We start from the raw sequence: 14,539 nt of genomic DNA on the forward strand, positions 1-14,539 counted from the left end.
TTCCAGTTTCAGTGAGAAGTATATACTGTCCCTCCTGGAGGATAGCAGGGTCACTGGGGCACAACGCTGAGGCGGAGAGTGACATTTCAGTTGGAATTTCCCTAAACAGGAGACTAGAGGGTCCCCAGAAGGACCAGGTGCCCCCTCAAAGGACTGTGCCTGCTCTTCTTTGCCACAGTCCCCACCGCTCCCTCGTGGGACTCCCTAGTGTTATCCCTCCCTAGACTTTTGAACTCGAAGCTCCTGTTTTTGGAGGAAGTAAATAACTTGGGGGGAGTCTGCAAGGCTCTGAGGGTGCCCCTCCAGTGGCCCTCCTCGCCACGGTCATCCTCATCAGCCCCTGGCCCCCCCACCTCTGCCCTCAGAGTGTTCCTCTTCGTGGATCCTGAGCTGGTGTCTCCCTCCGTGTGCAGTGCCCTGCTGCTGGAGATCGAGGCGGCCAGCGGGCAGCAGACGCCAGAGGCCTGCATGCGCCACGTGGTCTCCCACGCCCTGCAGGCAGCGCTGGGGGAGGCCTGCCATGCAGGCGCGCTGCAAAGGAAGCTGCTGGTAAGGTCACTGCCCTGCTCACCCATATCCATTCTCCTCTGTCCATACCATCTTTTCCCCCTTAAGCCAAACATAAATACACATTCACTAAGGAAAATTGGGGAAAAAAATGCAGATGAGCCAAGAAAGAAAATAAAAATCACTCGCACCCCTCTACTCAGTCATGTGAGCAATTAACATTTGGTATATTTCATAAAGAGTAATGATGGTGGCCATGATAAAAACCAGTTTTTGTTTTCAAAAAATGTTTATTTATTTGGCTGCATTGGGTCTCAGCTGCAGCACACGGGATCTTTTAATCGGGGCATGTGGGATCTAGTTCCCTGACCAGGGATGGAACCCAGGCTCCCTGCTTTGGGAGCAAAAGAGTCTTAGCCACTGGCCCACCAAGGGAATCCCAGAACCAGTTTTTTGAACGTCTGTTGGGTTCCAGGTACCATGTAGACATTTTACATGTGTCACCTTAAAACACCACTACACTGTGAGATGGATGCACTTATCAAAACAGAGGCACAGAGAGGCCGACCACCTCCCTGCGGTGACACAGGTAAGAAGTGGCTCTGCCTGGATGCGAACCCGGGTCTATCTGACTTCAAGCCTGTGTTTGGTTGCCGTCCAGCCCCACCCCTCCCCCATCCTTTTTAACACTGAAATATGCCATATGGAAATATTTTCCTTGGAAAGCTATGCTCCTAATGGGGCAGAGAATTCCCTCTCGTGAACATGCTGTCATTCCTTTAACTGGTTTAACTGGTCCCTTGTTCCTCTTGTGGGCATTTAGTTTGTTTCCTAGCTTTCCTTTCTGACTGCTTCTCTGATAGCTCAGTTGGTAAAGAATCCGCCTGCAATGCAGGAGACCCCAGTTCGATTCCTGGGTCGGGAAGATCCTCCTGGAGGAGGGGCAGGCTACCTACTCCAGTATTCTGGCCTAGAGAATTCCATGGAGTCACAAAGGGTCAGAAACGACTGAGCCACTTTTACTTTCACTGTTCACTAGCTTTTCTCTCTGACTCAGCCTCAGCCCCTATCCACAGCCAAGACCGCAGCAGATAGACGTTCTCTGGCCGGGGTGGCCCCAGGTGCTGGATTTCTTGGGCAGGGGAGGATGCCAGAAGGGCCAGTCGGAGTCTGCACAGGGTGGGGCAAGGTGCCGGCCCTGGGGAAGGTGGACTGGCGGGTGGCTCTGTGGTGCGGTGCTGCTGCTGCAGGAGGGGCTGGCTCCAGAAGAGGGGTTGCCCTTGAGGGGTCCACGATCCTCTGTTTGTCCTGCCCCAGGAAGTGGGTGTCTGTTCTTTCTTTGCCCGTCAAAACGCACTGGAGGCATTACTCTTCCTCCTCTTGTATTCCATTCTCCGTATCCTGAGCCCTACACCTTGGATCCTTCCTTTGATGCGTGTCTTTGTGTGTACCACTGTTCAGTTCAGTCACTCACTCATGTCTGACTCTTTGCGACCCCATGGGCTGCAGCACCCCAGGCCTCCCTGTCCATCACCAACTCCCGGAGCTTGCTCAAACTCATGTCCATCGAGTCAGTGATGCCATCCAATCATCTCATCCTCTGTTGTCCCCTTTTCCTCCTGCCTTCAGTCTTTCCCAGTATCAGGGTCTGTTCTAAGGAGTCAGTTCTTCACATCAGGTGGCCAAAGTATTGGAGCTTCAGCTTCAACATCAGTCCTTCCAATAATCAGTGTTGATTTGCTTCAGTATTGACTGGTTTGATCTCCTTGCAGTCCAAGGGACTCTCAAGAGTCTTCTCCAATACCATAGTTCAAAAGTATCCATTCTTCAGCACTCAGCTTTCTTTATGGTTCAACTCTCATATCCATACATGATGACTGGAAAAAACCATAGCTTTGACTAGACAGACCTTTGTTGGTAAAGTAGTGTCTCTGCTTTTTAGTATGCTGTCTTGGTTGGTCATAGCTTTTCTTCCAAGGAGCAAGTGTCTTTTAATGTAGTAGCTGTGGTTACCATCTGCAGTGATTTTGGAGCCCACCACCCCCCGCCCCGCAAAAAAAGTCTGTCACTGTTTCCACTGTTTCCCCATCTATTTTCCATGAAGTAATGGGACCAGATGCCATGATCTTAGTTTTCTGAATGTTGAGTTTTAACCCAACTTTTTCACTATCCTCTTTCATGTCCATCAAGAGGCTCTTTAGTTCTTCTTCACTTTCTGCCATAAGGGTGGTATCATCTGCATATCTGAGGTTATTTATATTTCTCCTGGCAATCTTGATTCCGGCTTGTGCTTCATCCAGCTTGGCATTTCTCATGATGTATTCTGCATATAAGTTAAATCAGACAATATACAGCCTTCTCCTTTCGCAATTTGGAACCAGTCTGTTGTTCCATTTCCGGTTCTAACTGTTGCTTCTTGACCTGCATACAGATTTCTCAGGAGGCAGGTCAGGTGGTCTGGTATTCCCATCTCTTTAAGAATTTTCCACAGTTTGTTGTGATCCACACAGTCAACGGCTTTAGCATAGTCAATGAAGAAGTAGATGTTTTTCTGGAATTCTCTTTCTTTTTCTATGATCCAACGGATGTTGGCAATTTGGTCTCTGGTTCCTCTGCCTTTTCTAAATCCAGCTTGAACGTCTGGAAGTTCTCAGTACGCATACTGTTGAAACCTGGCTTGGAGAATTTTGAGCATTACTACGCTAGCATGTGAGACGAGTTCAGTTGTGTGGTCATTTGAACATTCTTTGGCATTGCCTTTCCTTGGGATTGGAATGAAAACTGACCTTTGCCAGTCCTGTGGCCACTGCTGGGTTTTCCAAATTTGCTGGCATATGGAGTGCAGCACTTTCACAGCATCACCTTTTAGGGTTTGAAATAAACCTTAAACTGTGTCAGTTGTTTTCTGTCATACCTTTTCTCTAAAAGCACCATCCACACCATTCCTTTGTGGTTGCCCACCTGCTTGGACCCGCTGAGGGCTCTCGACTCACTCCTCCCACCTCACCATCCTGGACGTCTTTCTTTCTATAACAGTCCTTTTGGGGGTTCACTGCATACAGCCACATGATGGAGGAATGCCCCCCAACTTGTACCTAAGCCCCAAGCTGGTTTTATTTTTTCATTTAGCTGTACTGGATATTAGTTGTGGCGTGTGGGATCTACTTCCCTGGCCAGAGATTGAACCTGGACCCCCTGCTTTGGGAGCAGGGAATCTTAGCCACTAGACCACCAGGAAAGTCTCCCCAGGCTGGTTTTAGCACAGACACTGAAGGCCCCTACTGTGGGCTGCTGTCCTGTCTCCCTGCACTCGGCCGTGGCTCTCGGGGAGAGGGGAGGGGAACTCGGACCAGCCTTCCTGACCAGAGTTCGTCAGCTGACCCGGCAGTCCCCGTGTGGCCACCTGTGGCTCTGCAGATAGTTTCTGGTCACCAAACAGGCCGTGGTCAAGTTGCTATTTTGACACAACAATGTCAGATACGTCAGTGTTGCAGGAAGCGGGATCCCTTCCAGGGTCCAAGAGTGGACTCTTGTCCAACTCTGGGAAATGAGTAGTCCAAGGAGACACACATGCTTACCAAGCAAGAGACTATTGGTAAGGCACCAGGTGGAGAGCAATACGGTAAGGGAACCCAGGAGGACTGCTCTGCCATGTGGCTCAAAGTCTAAGGTTTTGTGGTGAGGGGGTTAGTTTTGGGGTTGTCTCTGGCCAGTCAGCTTGATTGGCCCATAGTCTGACTCAGGGTCCTTCCTGGTGGCACACGCATCTCTCAGCCAAGATGGACCCCAGTGCAGAGGATTCTGGGAGGTTGGTTGTCTCCACCCTGTTTTGGCCTCTCCCGAATTCTCCCAGTTAGTTTTATTGGGACCTCCTGCTGTGAGACCACTTAGGCAAGTAGGTCTCATCCTGCCTGGCCAAGGCGTGTTGTGTCAACAATGGTTCCCAAACACAAGAACATTGGCTTTTGTTTCTCAGTGATGCAATCAATAGAGCATCTCAGGCCTCACTCCATGCTTGAATCAGATGCACCTGGGGCTCAGGGATAATTGGCTTAGGAGTGAGGCTGGGCAGAGTTTGAGGGCATCGAGATGGGGAAGGAATGGGAGGTGCCCGGTCAAGAATGGAGTGGGGTTCAGAGCTGGAATTAATGGGTGCCTGCACTATTTTGCTACAGAAAAAAAAAAAATGCTGAAAATGAAAGCTGTGTTTTTTTTTAAGCACAGTCAGCCTGTTATGCCCTCTCCCTCACTTTATCTGAGTGCCCATTTTAAGGAGTAGAGAATGGGGGGAGGGGCCAAAGAAGTGCCAGAAGAGACATAGGGACTGCATCATCTATCTGAAGTTAGAGATCCTGAGAAGCTTGGAGTTAAGGGGTCCTCAAGGGCCCCCTGGCACCCCCCCACCCATTCTGGGTACACCCAGACTGAGGCCTGGCCTGGGACAGCCCACTCCCTGAGACCCCAGCCTCCTTACCTGGAATTCTGCTCCTGGAGAAGCTGTAGGGATCCCATGTCCAGTCATACCTGCTGGCTGGAGGACAAGTGGGGCCTGGGAGAGGTGGCCCAGCCAACCACAGTCTGGTGGCTAGGCCATATCTGGCCAGCAGACCACATCCTGTCTGCGAAGGGCCTGGTCCAACCCTCAGGTAGGGAGTGGGGGAAGTACACTGGTCTCCCCGCATGTCCACAGAATCAGCTGACAAGGCCTCTAGGCTTGAAGGTCAGCTTGGGATGACAGTCTGTCTCTCTGACACACTGCACCATGTTTTGCCTGCTGGAGACGGGTGTCCAGGTGGGGCTGCCCCGTGGCAGGTATCCACAAGGCTCGATCCTTCACTTCCTTTAAGCCTTTACTCAGAAGTTACCGTTCACTGAGGCTCCTCTGGTCACACTATCTAAAACTTCAGCCCCTCCCCCAAATTTCGCATCCCCTCCCTGTTTTATTCTCTTTTCATTACTCTTATTTATCATACTGTATATTTCACTAATTTTGTTTATTATTTCCCCACCCCGACTCATGCTCACATACAAAGAGATGCACTATAATATAAGCTGGGCTTCCCAGGTGGCTCAGATGGCAAAGAATAAGCCTGCAATGCAGGAGACCTAGGTTCGATCCCTGGGTTGAGAGGATCCCCTAGAAAAGGAAATGGTAGCCCACTCCAGTCTTGCCTGGAGAATTCCATAGACAGAGGAGCCTGGCAGGCTACACAGTCCATGAGATCACAAAGAGGTGGACACGACCGAGAGACTAACACTTTTGCTATAAGCTTTCACTTTCAGTATAAGCTACATGGAGACAGGAATTTTTAAAATATTTGTTTGGCTATACCGGGTCTTAGTTGCCACAAATGGGATCTAGTTCTCTGACCAGGGATCGAACCTGGGCCTGCTGTATTGAGAGCTTGGAGTCTTAGCCACTGGACCACCAGGGAAGTCCCCAAGACAGGGATTTTTATCTGTTTTGTTTACTGCTGTACCCGGGAACTTAGAACAGTGCCTGGCACCTAGTGGGTACTTGGTAAATATTTAATTAATTCACTTATAATCAATTTGTAAGATGAAGCAACAAGATGAGATGGTCCCCAAGGTCCCTTCCAGCTCTGATTCCTTGTCCCTGTCATCACTTGTGTTCATTCAGTTGATCATTCAGCAGGTATTTATTGGAACCGTCAGTAGTCAGAATGACCCTCTCTCCCTGAGCCCAGGAAGTTAAGACTTTGCTCAGCAGACCCCTAGCACAGAAGAGAGAGCAAGTCCTGCAGTGCCCACCTGTGTCGCTTCTTTGGGTCCCGCATCCTCAGTGATGAGCTGGGATTAGGTGGGGAGTAGGGAGTAGGACACAGCCCGAGAGTGGTGATCCAGGGTGGTTGTCAGGTCAGGGCGCTAGGACTGTACCCCTGGAGACGGAGCCTGCGGTGCTGGAGAGCGTGGTGCTGCTCTTTCAAAGAGGGAGGAACTCTTTCAAAACCTGTTTCTATTAAGGGGAAAGGCTCTGGTGCTTTACCCTTAGCCTCTTTTTTTTTTTCTTTTAAAGAATTTTTTGGATGTGGGCCATTTTTAAAGTCTTTATTTAATTTGTTACACTATTGCTTCAGTTTTATGTTCGGGTTTTCTCACCCCGAGGCATGTGGAATCATAGCTCCCCAACCAGAGATGGAACCCACACCGCCTGCTTTGGAAGGTGAAGCCCTAACCACTGGACTGCCAGGGAAGTCCTCCCCTTCAGCTCTTTAGCATTCGCTAATCTACCTTTTGCAAAAGAGAAAGCAAGCTTCCAGCTCTAAAGCCTTGGCAGCCCATAGTACCTGGCTAGAATTTAATAACAGAACTTTGTGATCATTCCCTGGTGGCTCAGATGGTAAAGAGTCTGCTTGTAATGCAGGAGAGCCAGGTTCAACCCCTGGGTCAGGAATATCCCCTGGAGAAGAGAATGGCAACCCACTCCATGATTCTTGCCTGAAGAATGCCATGGACAGAGGAGCCTGGCAGGCTACAGTCCATAGGGTCGCAGAGTCAGACAAGACAGAGCGCTTAACACTTGTGACTATTATATTCAGCTTGCTGCTGCTGCTAAGTCGCTTCAGTCATGTCCAACTCTGTGCGACCCCATAGACAGCAGCCCACCAGGCTCCCCTGTCCCTGGGATTCTCCAGGCAAGAACACTGGAGTGGGTTGCCATTTCCTTCTCCAATATTCAGCTTACTTATTTTCTATTTATGAGAAGTGACTGTAGCATTTTTACTTAGAGCAGCAATATAAAGTTTCCTTTTGATATAATTTTGAACCAAAGAAAAAGTGCACCGATTTAAAGAAAAGTAATGATTATAGGTGGTATGTCAAGGCAGTATAGGAGTGACAGATGTCTAGGAAATATGCAGCAAGTAATGTATTGAGCACCTACTGTGCCAGCAGATGTAATAGGGGTTGGGGAACTGTAAACGAAACAGACAAAACTGCCACCTTCCTTACATCCTAGTGACGGCGGAACAGTGATCCAGATGCTTGGTGACATTCCGAGGAGGGTGGGCGTCAGTGTCATCCCTGTCCCCCTGGGTTCCCGGTCGCCAGCCATCCCCCCACAACAGGAAATGAGGGCCGAGGGGAGCCCCCCCCCAGTTGCAGAGAGCATCAGGCAACAGCGGGTCCCTGGATGTGGGGAGCAGAAGCTATCCTGGGGAATCTCCTCCCGGTGTCCGGGGCAGAGGGGAGGTGCCACCGGGCCTTGGGTGCACCTGTGGACTGGGCGGAGCAGGGCGGGAGGTGCTGGGCCAAGGCTCAACCTCTGATGCTCCTTCTCGGCAGGCCAGCTCCCGCCTCGCCCTGGAGGGCTATTTCCACGCCGTGGTGACAGCAGTGGAGCAGATGGCCAGAGAGCCCAGCCCTAGCCGAGAGGGCCACCTGGAGAAGCTGGAGGAGATTTACTGCTCGCTGCTGGGGCCGGCGGCCGCCGGCGGGGGGCGCTGCGGCGGTAAGAAGCAGGCGCGGTGAGCTGCGATTCGGACACCTGCAGGGGGCGCCAAAGAGCAACTCTAAACCAGCCAGGAGTGGGCCAGTGTGGCTGAAGCAGGGGTGGGATACACAGCAGCTTCCAGGAGCCTAGGCTGAGGATGCTCAAGAACTTGAAGGTCTTGAGTTAATATGAAAGTGGGTAATTTGGTTATGATAACAGCTGACACCTCCTGGGCACCTCCCTACACCCCAATTGCTGTTCTCAGCAGTTTACATGGTGGTTTAGACTCTATGTCGTGTCTGACTCCAGCGACCCCATGGATGCTAGAATACTGGAGTGGGTTGCCATTTCCTTCTCCAGAGGATCTTCCCGACCCAGGGATTGAACCTGGGACTCCTGCATTGCAGGCCAATTCTCTACCGACTTAGCTACAAGGGAAGCCCTTGAAACAGTTTGCATAGATTAAATCAATTAATCCTCACAGTAAATTACTTATGAAATAGAAAGCATTATCCCCATTTTACAGATGAGAAAACTGAGTTAGAAAGAGGCTATAAATCTTGCTTAAGGTCACCCACCTCCTAAGTAGCTGAACTGAGATTCAAACACAGGCTGTCTGGTTCTTAGGTGTGTGGTGTTAGTTGTTCAGTCATGTCTGACTCTTTGCAACTCCCTGGACTGTAGCCCACCAGGCTCCTCTATGAAATTCTCCAGGCAGGAATACTGAAGTGGGTAGTCATTCCCTTCTTCAGGGGATCTTCATGACCCAGGGATCGAACCCAGGTCTCCTGCGTTACAGGGGAATTTTTTTTACCATTTAAGCCACCAGGGAAGCCCATCAGTATATTATAATAACCAATGTGTTTCCCATGCAGAGGTCACAGGTTCAATTCCTGTTCAGGGTACTAAAACCCCACATAACTCTCAGTGCAGCAAAAAAATAAGTATTCTGTAGTGCTTCTGATTACCACATGGAAATGCCTGTTCATGAAGCTCCCCATCCACCCAACCCTACACCCAGTCCCAAAGCTGGGCCAAACCCTGGAGCAAACCTAGCTTTGCTCTTCTGGGGTACCACCTGCTAACTCAGAGGTAACTCTGCATCGGCAGGACAAAACCTGTCTGGACTGTCCCCACCATCTCTGCCATATCCAGACACTTGCTTCCCACCCAGACTTGCCCAGCACATCTTACTGACCAGCCAGCACCCCCGTTGATCCCTTGCTTCTAGGGGGCAGCATAAGACAGTGGTTATGGGCACCACATCATGGGTAAAAGCATGGACTCTGGAGCCAGATTGCCTGGATTTAAATTCTGGCTCTGCCCTTCCTGTCTGACCTCAGGCCAGTTACTTAACCTCTCTGTGCCACTGACTCCTCCTCTGTAGTGCAGATACTATTCCCTGTGACCCTGGGTCGCTGGTAGGACCTGGTGAGATGACAAGCGAGGTGAGAACAGTAGTAAGTGTTCCGTGACTGTGGGTTGCTCTCCCCGAGGAAGCTGCGGCCTCATTCTGGAGGGAGCCGTGCTATGGGGAAGTTAAACCCTAAGGCTGCCCGTTAGGTGTGCCCAGTGTGCAGCCAATAAGGTCTGGGGCGGGGGGGAATAACTCCCGGGGCTGGAGTGTCAGGAAGCTTCTGGACGGAGGAGTGGGGATCAGCTGGCCCTGGTCTCATCCCTGGATGCAGGCTTCCCACTGCACTTAGTACTTGGCCGTGAGTCCGTAACATCCCCTACAGGAGCAAACGTTAATGGAGCATCTATTGCACCCAAGCTGCTAGAGAAGACCCTGAGAAATCCAGAGGCCTCTCCCCTTGGTCTGCTCATGGACAGTGGGAAGGGCAGCGTGGTGGCAGCGGGGCTGGGGGTGGGACCGCAGTGGGAGAGGCCAACAGCAGGAGAAAAGGTTGGGAAGGATAAAGTGGGCTGGCTTGAGAAGGGTCCTACGGTTCCAGCTAGGAAGTTTGCAGGAAGCAGGAGCCGCTAGGCATGCTTGGGTTGACCAGGGGTGTTAGCTCCGATGAGCTGATGGTGGCAGAGAGGCAGGGGAACTCAGCAAGGCCAGACACGGGAGGGAGCGGGTCTCTGCCATTTCCTCTGGGCCCCCTGACAGGGGCTGGGGGCGGGGGCGGGGCAGAGAAGACTCCCACAACCCTCTCCTCCGTGGTCTCCACAGCCTGCTCCTTCCTTCAGGTGACCCCCTCCAGGACCGGCCGCTGAGTGTCCCTCTGCCCAGCCCCCGCATCACCTTCCACCTGTGGACTGACGAGGAGCAGCTCTGTAAGTGCCTTGGACCTCCACGGGGAGCGGGCTGGAAATAATGGGGGATATGCGTGTGCGTCTGTCTGTGCATCTGTGTGTTTATGTGTGTGTCTCTCGTGCTGGTGTCTTTGTGTGTCTGTGTGTGCACTGTGTGTGTGTATATCTGTCATGCGTCTCTGTGTATGTTTATGGCTGTGTGTGCCTGTGTGTATCTTTGTGTGTCTGTGTGCATCTGTGTATGTGTCTGTGTTATCTCTGAGTGTCTGCTTGTGCATCTGTTGTGTGTGCCTGTGTGCCTCTTTGTATGTCTGTTTGCATGTGTGTGTCTGTGTGTCTCCGTGTGTCTATGTATCTGTTGTGTGTGTCTGTGTGTGTGCTCCTTGCCCCTTGAGTTGTCTGCAGAATCCGAAAAGCATTTTCTCTGTGTCAGAGCGGCCTCGTGCATTAGCCTCTGGTCACTTGTGTCCAGAAAGTTCCACACACCATGCTGATGCCAGTAGACAGTGCATGCCCTAAGAAGGAGGCAGGCACCAAAGAAAGCTGTGGTTCCTGGAGCAGGAGGGGGCCCACACTTCCGCTCCATGCTGGTGTTGGTCCCCCTTCCCTCCGAGGCCCTGCTCTTCTCAAGGGAGGGGGAAGTCAGAGGGGCAGGTTGTGGTGGGCAGTGCCAGGCTGGTGAACCAAGTTCCAGGTCCACACAACCCTTCACATGCTGGATCACCCTAGATGGGTTCAGTGCCCTCGGGAGCTCAGTTTCCTCACGAGCAACAAAATGAAGGGCGATTGGAAAAGCCCGGAGGCCTCTCCAGGAGCTGATGCTCTGTTGTCTGTGTCCCAGGGGAAGCTGCAGGGGAGTAGGAGCACGGGAGGGTGCTCGTGAGCCCACCGGAAGAGGGCTCCAGAGTCCAGAGGCAGTGCGTTAGCTGATGTCTTTGTGGCAGGACATCTCAGAACCTTTTAAGCTGATGTCTTTGCAGCAGGACTTCTCAGAGCCTTTAAGATGTTTACTTGTGGTATGAGTATGTGGGGTTCTCAGTCTCTGTTTGCTACATAACCTCTATTCCTTCTCGAAGCGTCTCATGGGGCTTCTGTTCAGCTAACAAGTGTGTGGGAAACATGGAACCACCAGCCTCGTGGGTGAGGCCCACCCAGCCTGGTGTCCCCTCTCCATCCTGAGAGTCCCCTTGGTCTTATGTCCCAGGGAAGGAACTGGTGCTCTTCCTGCGCCCACAAACCCAGCTGCGCCTCAGTGCAGACTTGGAGGCCTTGGATCTTCAGGGCCTCCTGCCAGACTGGGAGTTGGCCCGGGCATCCATGCTGTCCACCGACAGTGGCATCGAGCGGGACCTTCCTCTGGGGGCTGACGAGCTGCTGGCACCTGGCAGCCCCGAGGCAGAGCGAGCCGGGCTGCAGCGCAAAGGGGGCATCAAGAAGCGGGTGTGGCCCGCGGACATTGTGATGCCCGGCAGCTGGGATGGGCCCCCGGGGCTGCACCGGAGGACTGGCAGACCCAGCGGGGATGGGGAGCTGCTGCCCGGCGTCTCCCGGCTGCACACAGCACGGGTACTGGTGCTGGGGGATGACAGGATGCTGGGGCGCCTGGCCCGGGCCTACCGCAACCTCAGGTAGGGCCCCAGAGGGCGGCTAGGGACGGTCGGGACAAAGGTGGGCCTGGCCTGGGCTGATGAAGGATGGAGAAACGGGCTGGGGGAGGCCGAGACCAGGGTGGAATGGGGGGCAGTGGTACACTGTGTTCCCCCCAAACTCCACACCCAGCCACCATGGAGCACCATGCTCCCTGCTTTACTGCACCCATTCTACAGATAAGAAGGCAGAGGCTCAAGAGTGAGCAGGTCAATTGCCCAGAGTCAAAAAGATATTAAGTAACAGAGCCAGGAGGTGGAACCAAGTCTGTGGGAAGCCCAAACCCCTGCTCATGCCTGCGTTCTGCTCCCCCTGCCAGGAAGCAAGAGACCCAGAGGTTCTGCCTCACCCCCCGACTCAGCCTGCAGCTCTACTACATCCCCCTGCTGGCTCCCGAGGTGCTGGACTGGGGGGTGGGCAGTTGGGAGAGGGGGGGACCTAGGGGAAGGGGTGGAGGGCAGGGTTGGGGGGTGAGCCCTGGGGAAGGGTTTGAGCGTGTGAGGAGAAAGAACTGGGGTCAGTCTTCCTTAGGATGCGGAGCTGGGCAAGACCTGGAGGGCTTCTGTCCCAGAAGCCACAGACATGGGCCCTAGGGGTGGCAGAGATGCCTTTTCACTGTGGCAGCCTGCCCATGACCCCACGATACCATGGCTGATTTCCTTTTGCTTGTCTGATGGAATCAGTGGCAAGCTGATGCTCAAACAGGAGGGCCTCTCTTACACACACACACACATACACACACACCCCCCCTACCCCTTCCTAGGGAGAGATGAAGCCAACTGGCAATATTTCCTTTCTATCGCCCACTCTGCTTCTGACAGGGGGTCCTTAAATTCAAGGCACTGCTTGTCTCTCCCCTTTAAGGCTAATGACCATTTTTCAGTGTCCCTGGCAGACATCCTCGGGAAGGGGGGTTCCAGCTTCACCTCAGGTATGAGATCCGTCTTCACGTGGTGCAGAAATCCAGGCCCCAAGAGCTTGAATAATTTGACCCATTCCCAAAGCTAGTTTGTCTAGGACCGGCATGTGGGGACCCGGCCCCCACCGAGCAGGAAGAAAGTGCCAGAGAGGCCCTGACCCCACCCGCCCTGTCCCCTTGTTCGCAGACGTCTGCGGCATCCAGGCGTTCGGAGCTGGGAGAGCTGGCCGCGTTCCTGGGCCGCGCAGACCCGTGGTACGAGAGCATCGTCAACACCCTGTGTCCCACCATCCACAAGCTGGCAGAGATGGTAGGGGGTGAGGGGTAGTGGTGGAGGTGGGGGCGTTTTCTTGAATTTCGACCTCAAGAGTCAGCCCCAAGGGGCCCCACAAGGGATAAGGCAGAAGAGGGGCCCTAAGGAGCTAGTGGCTAGAATTTACTCTGTACCAGGCACCTTCCTGTTTGGACAGGCCCACTGTGTGAAGAGGACAAGGGAAACATTCTTTTTATTCAAGGGTGTGGGCCAATGATACGCTTCTCATTGGAAACTTGTGAGTTTCCTGTGCCGCTTTGCAGCGGTTGCAACAGTTAGCGGTCCTGAGCACGGCTCCACGCCAGGCACTGTTCTAAGCGCTCCCACCTGCAGCCCTACCAGCTGGGTACGCGTGTCTGTCTACTGGGGCTGTCGTCATTTTACAGATCAAGCAGCGGAGGCACAAAGAGATTAGGTCTCTTGCCCAGAGTCACAGGATGAGTCCCACTCGGAACACGGCAGCTTCATTCCAAAGCATGTTCTCTGAGCCACAAGCCATCGCGCTGTCCCCAGCCCCAGGCAGTGGTGAGGACAGGCAGGGAAGGGGCTCATCTTTCACTGATTTGAAAAGCCTTCTGCTGTCATATGTGCTGCAGACATGTTTTACCCACTTTTTTCATTTCAGTCTTGTCAGAAGTGGGGTTTGTTCTGACCTACAGAATTTCAAATATGTTTATCCTTTATGGTTTCTGCCTTTGCAGCCATGCTTTGAAAGACCTTCTCCGTTCCAAGATTAAATTCACTGATAATTTACTCTAACGCTTTTAGCATCTAATTTTTTACATTTAGATAACCTGCCTGCAATTAATTTCAATATGTAATTTTATTTTTTCCAAGTGTTTAGGCTATTGTTGTAAAGCTATTTATTGGGTATACTATCAGCTTGAAATGCCACTTTTGTCATTTATTAAAATTCTTACATATGCTGGAGTTTATTCTTTCTCAGTGATCTATTCATTTCTGTATAAATTTGCACTTTTATATTTTCATATCTGGCATGATACATATACCCCATTTCTCTTCTTTTGCAAAACTTTTCAGACTATGTTTATTTATCTTTCCATATAAATTTTAGAATTCCATTGTTGAGTTGGTTTGTTTTGGATTTTTCTTTTCTTTTGCCACACTGCAAGGCTTGGGATCTTAGTTCCCCAACCAGGAATTGAACCCATGCCCCCGGCAGTGGAAGCACAGAGTCCTAGTCACTGGACAGCCAGAGAATGCCTGTCAAGTTTTATTTTTAATCCCATTGAGATTTTGATTGAATTTTGGAGAATGAACTTCTTTAGCACATTAAGTTACCCTCTGGGGGTGTGGTATAACTCTTCACTTCTTAAAGTCTTTATTTCCCTCAGGATTGGTGTTCAGTTTTCATCTGTATTATTTTTTTTAGATTCCACATATAAGTAATATCATATGATATTTGTCTTTCTCTGTCTGA

The 14,539-nt window shown here is 51.8% G+C and overlaps 1 protein-coding gene across 5 annotated transcripts in view; it reads left to right on the forward strand.

Moving 5' to 3' along the window:
* Nucleotides 1-14,539, forward strand: part of PIK3R6 (phosphoinositide-3-kinase regulatory subunit 6) — a 49,614-nt gene that overhangs the window by 23,329 nt on the left and 11,746 nt on the right. For 3 of the 5 annotated variants that reach the window (XM_025280583.3, XM_044939308.2, XM_044939310.2), the window contains 6 exons: nt 366-549; nt 7,813-7,978; nt 10,154-10,240; nt 11,424-11,847; nt 12,186-12,264; nt 12,973-13,095. In XM_025280583.3, coding sequence (XP_025136368.3) covers nt 366-549; nt 7,813-7,978; nt 10,154-10,240; nt 11,424-11,847; nt 12,186-12,264; nt 12,973-13,095 — 1,063 coding nt within the window. The remainder of the gene's footprint in view (nt 1-365; nt 550-7,812; nt 7,979-10,153; nt 10,241-11,423; nt 11,848-12,185; nt 12,265-12,972; nt 13,096-14,539) is intronic. The other 2 variants (XM_044939307.2, XM_045164853.1) reach the window with 1 other exon arrangement.

Source organism: Bubalus bubalis, chromosome 3 (genome assembly GCF_019923935.1).
Source record: "Bubalus bubalis isolate 160015118507 breed Murrah chromosome 3, NDDB_SH_1, whole genome shotgun sequence".
NCBI classification, from domain to species: domain Eukaryota; kingdom Metazoa; phylum Chordata; class Mammalia; order Artiodactyla; family Bovidae; genus Bubalus; species Bubalus bubalis.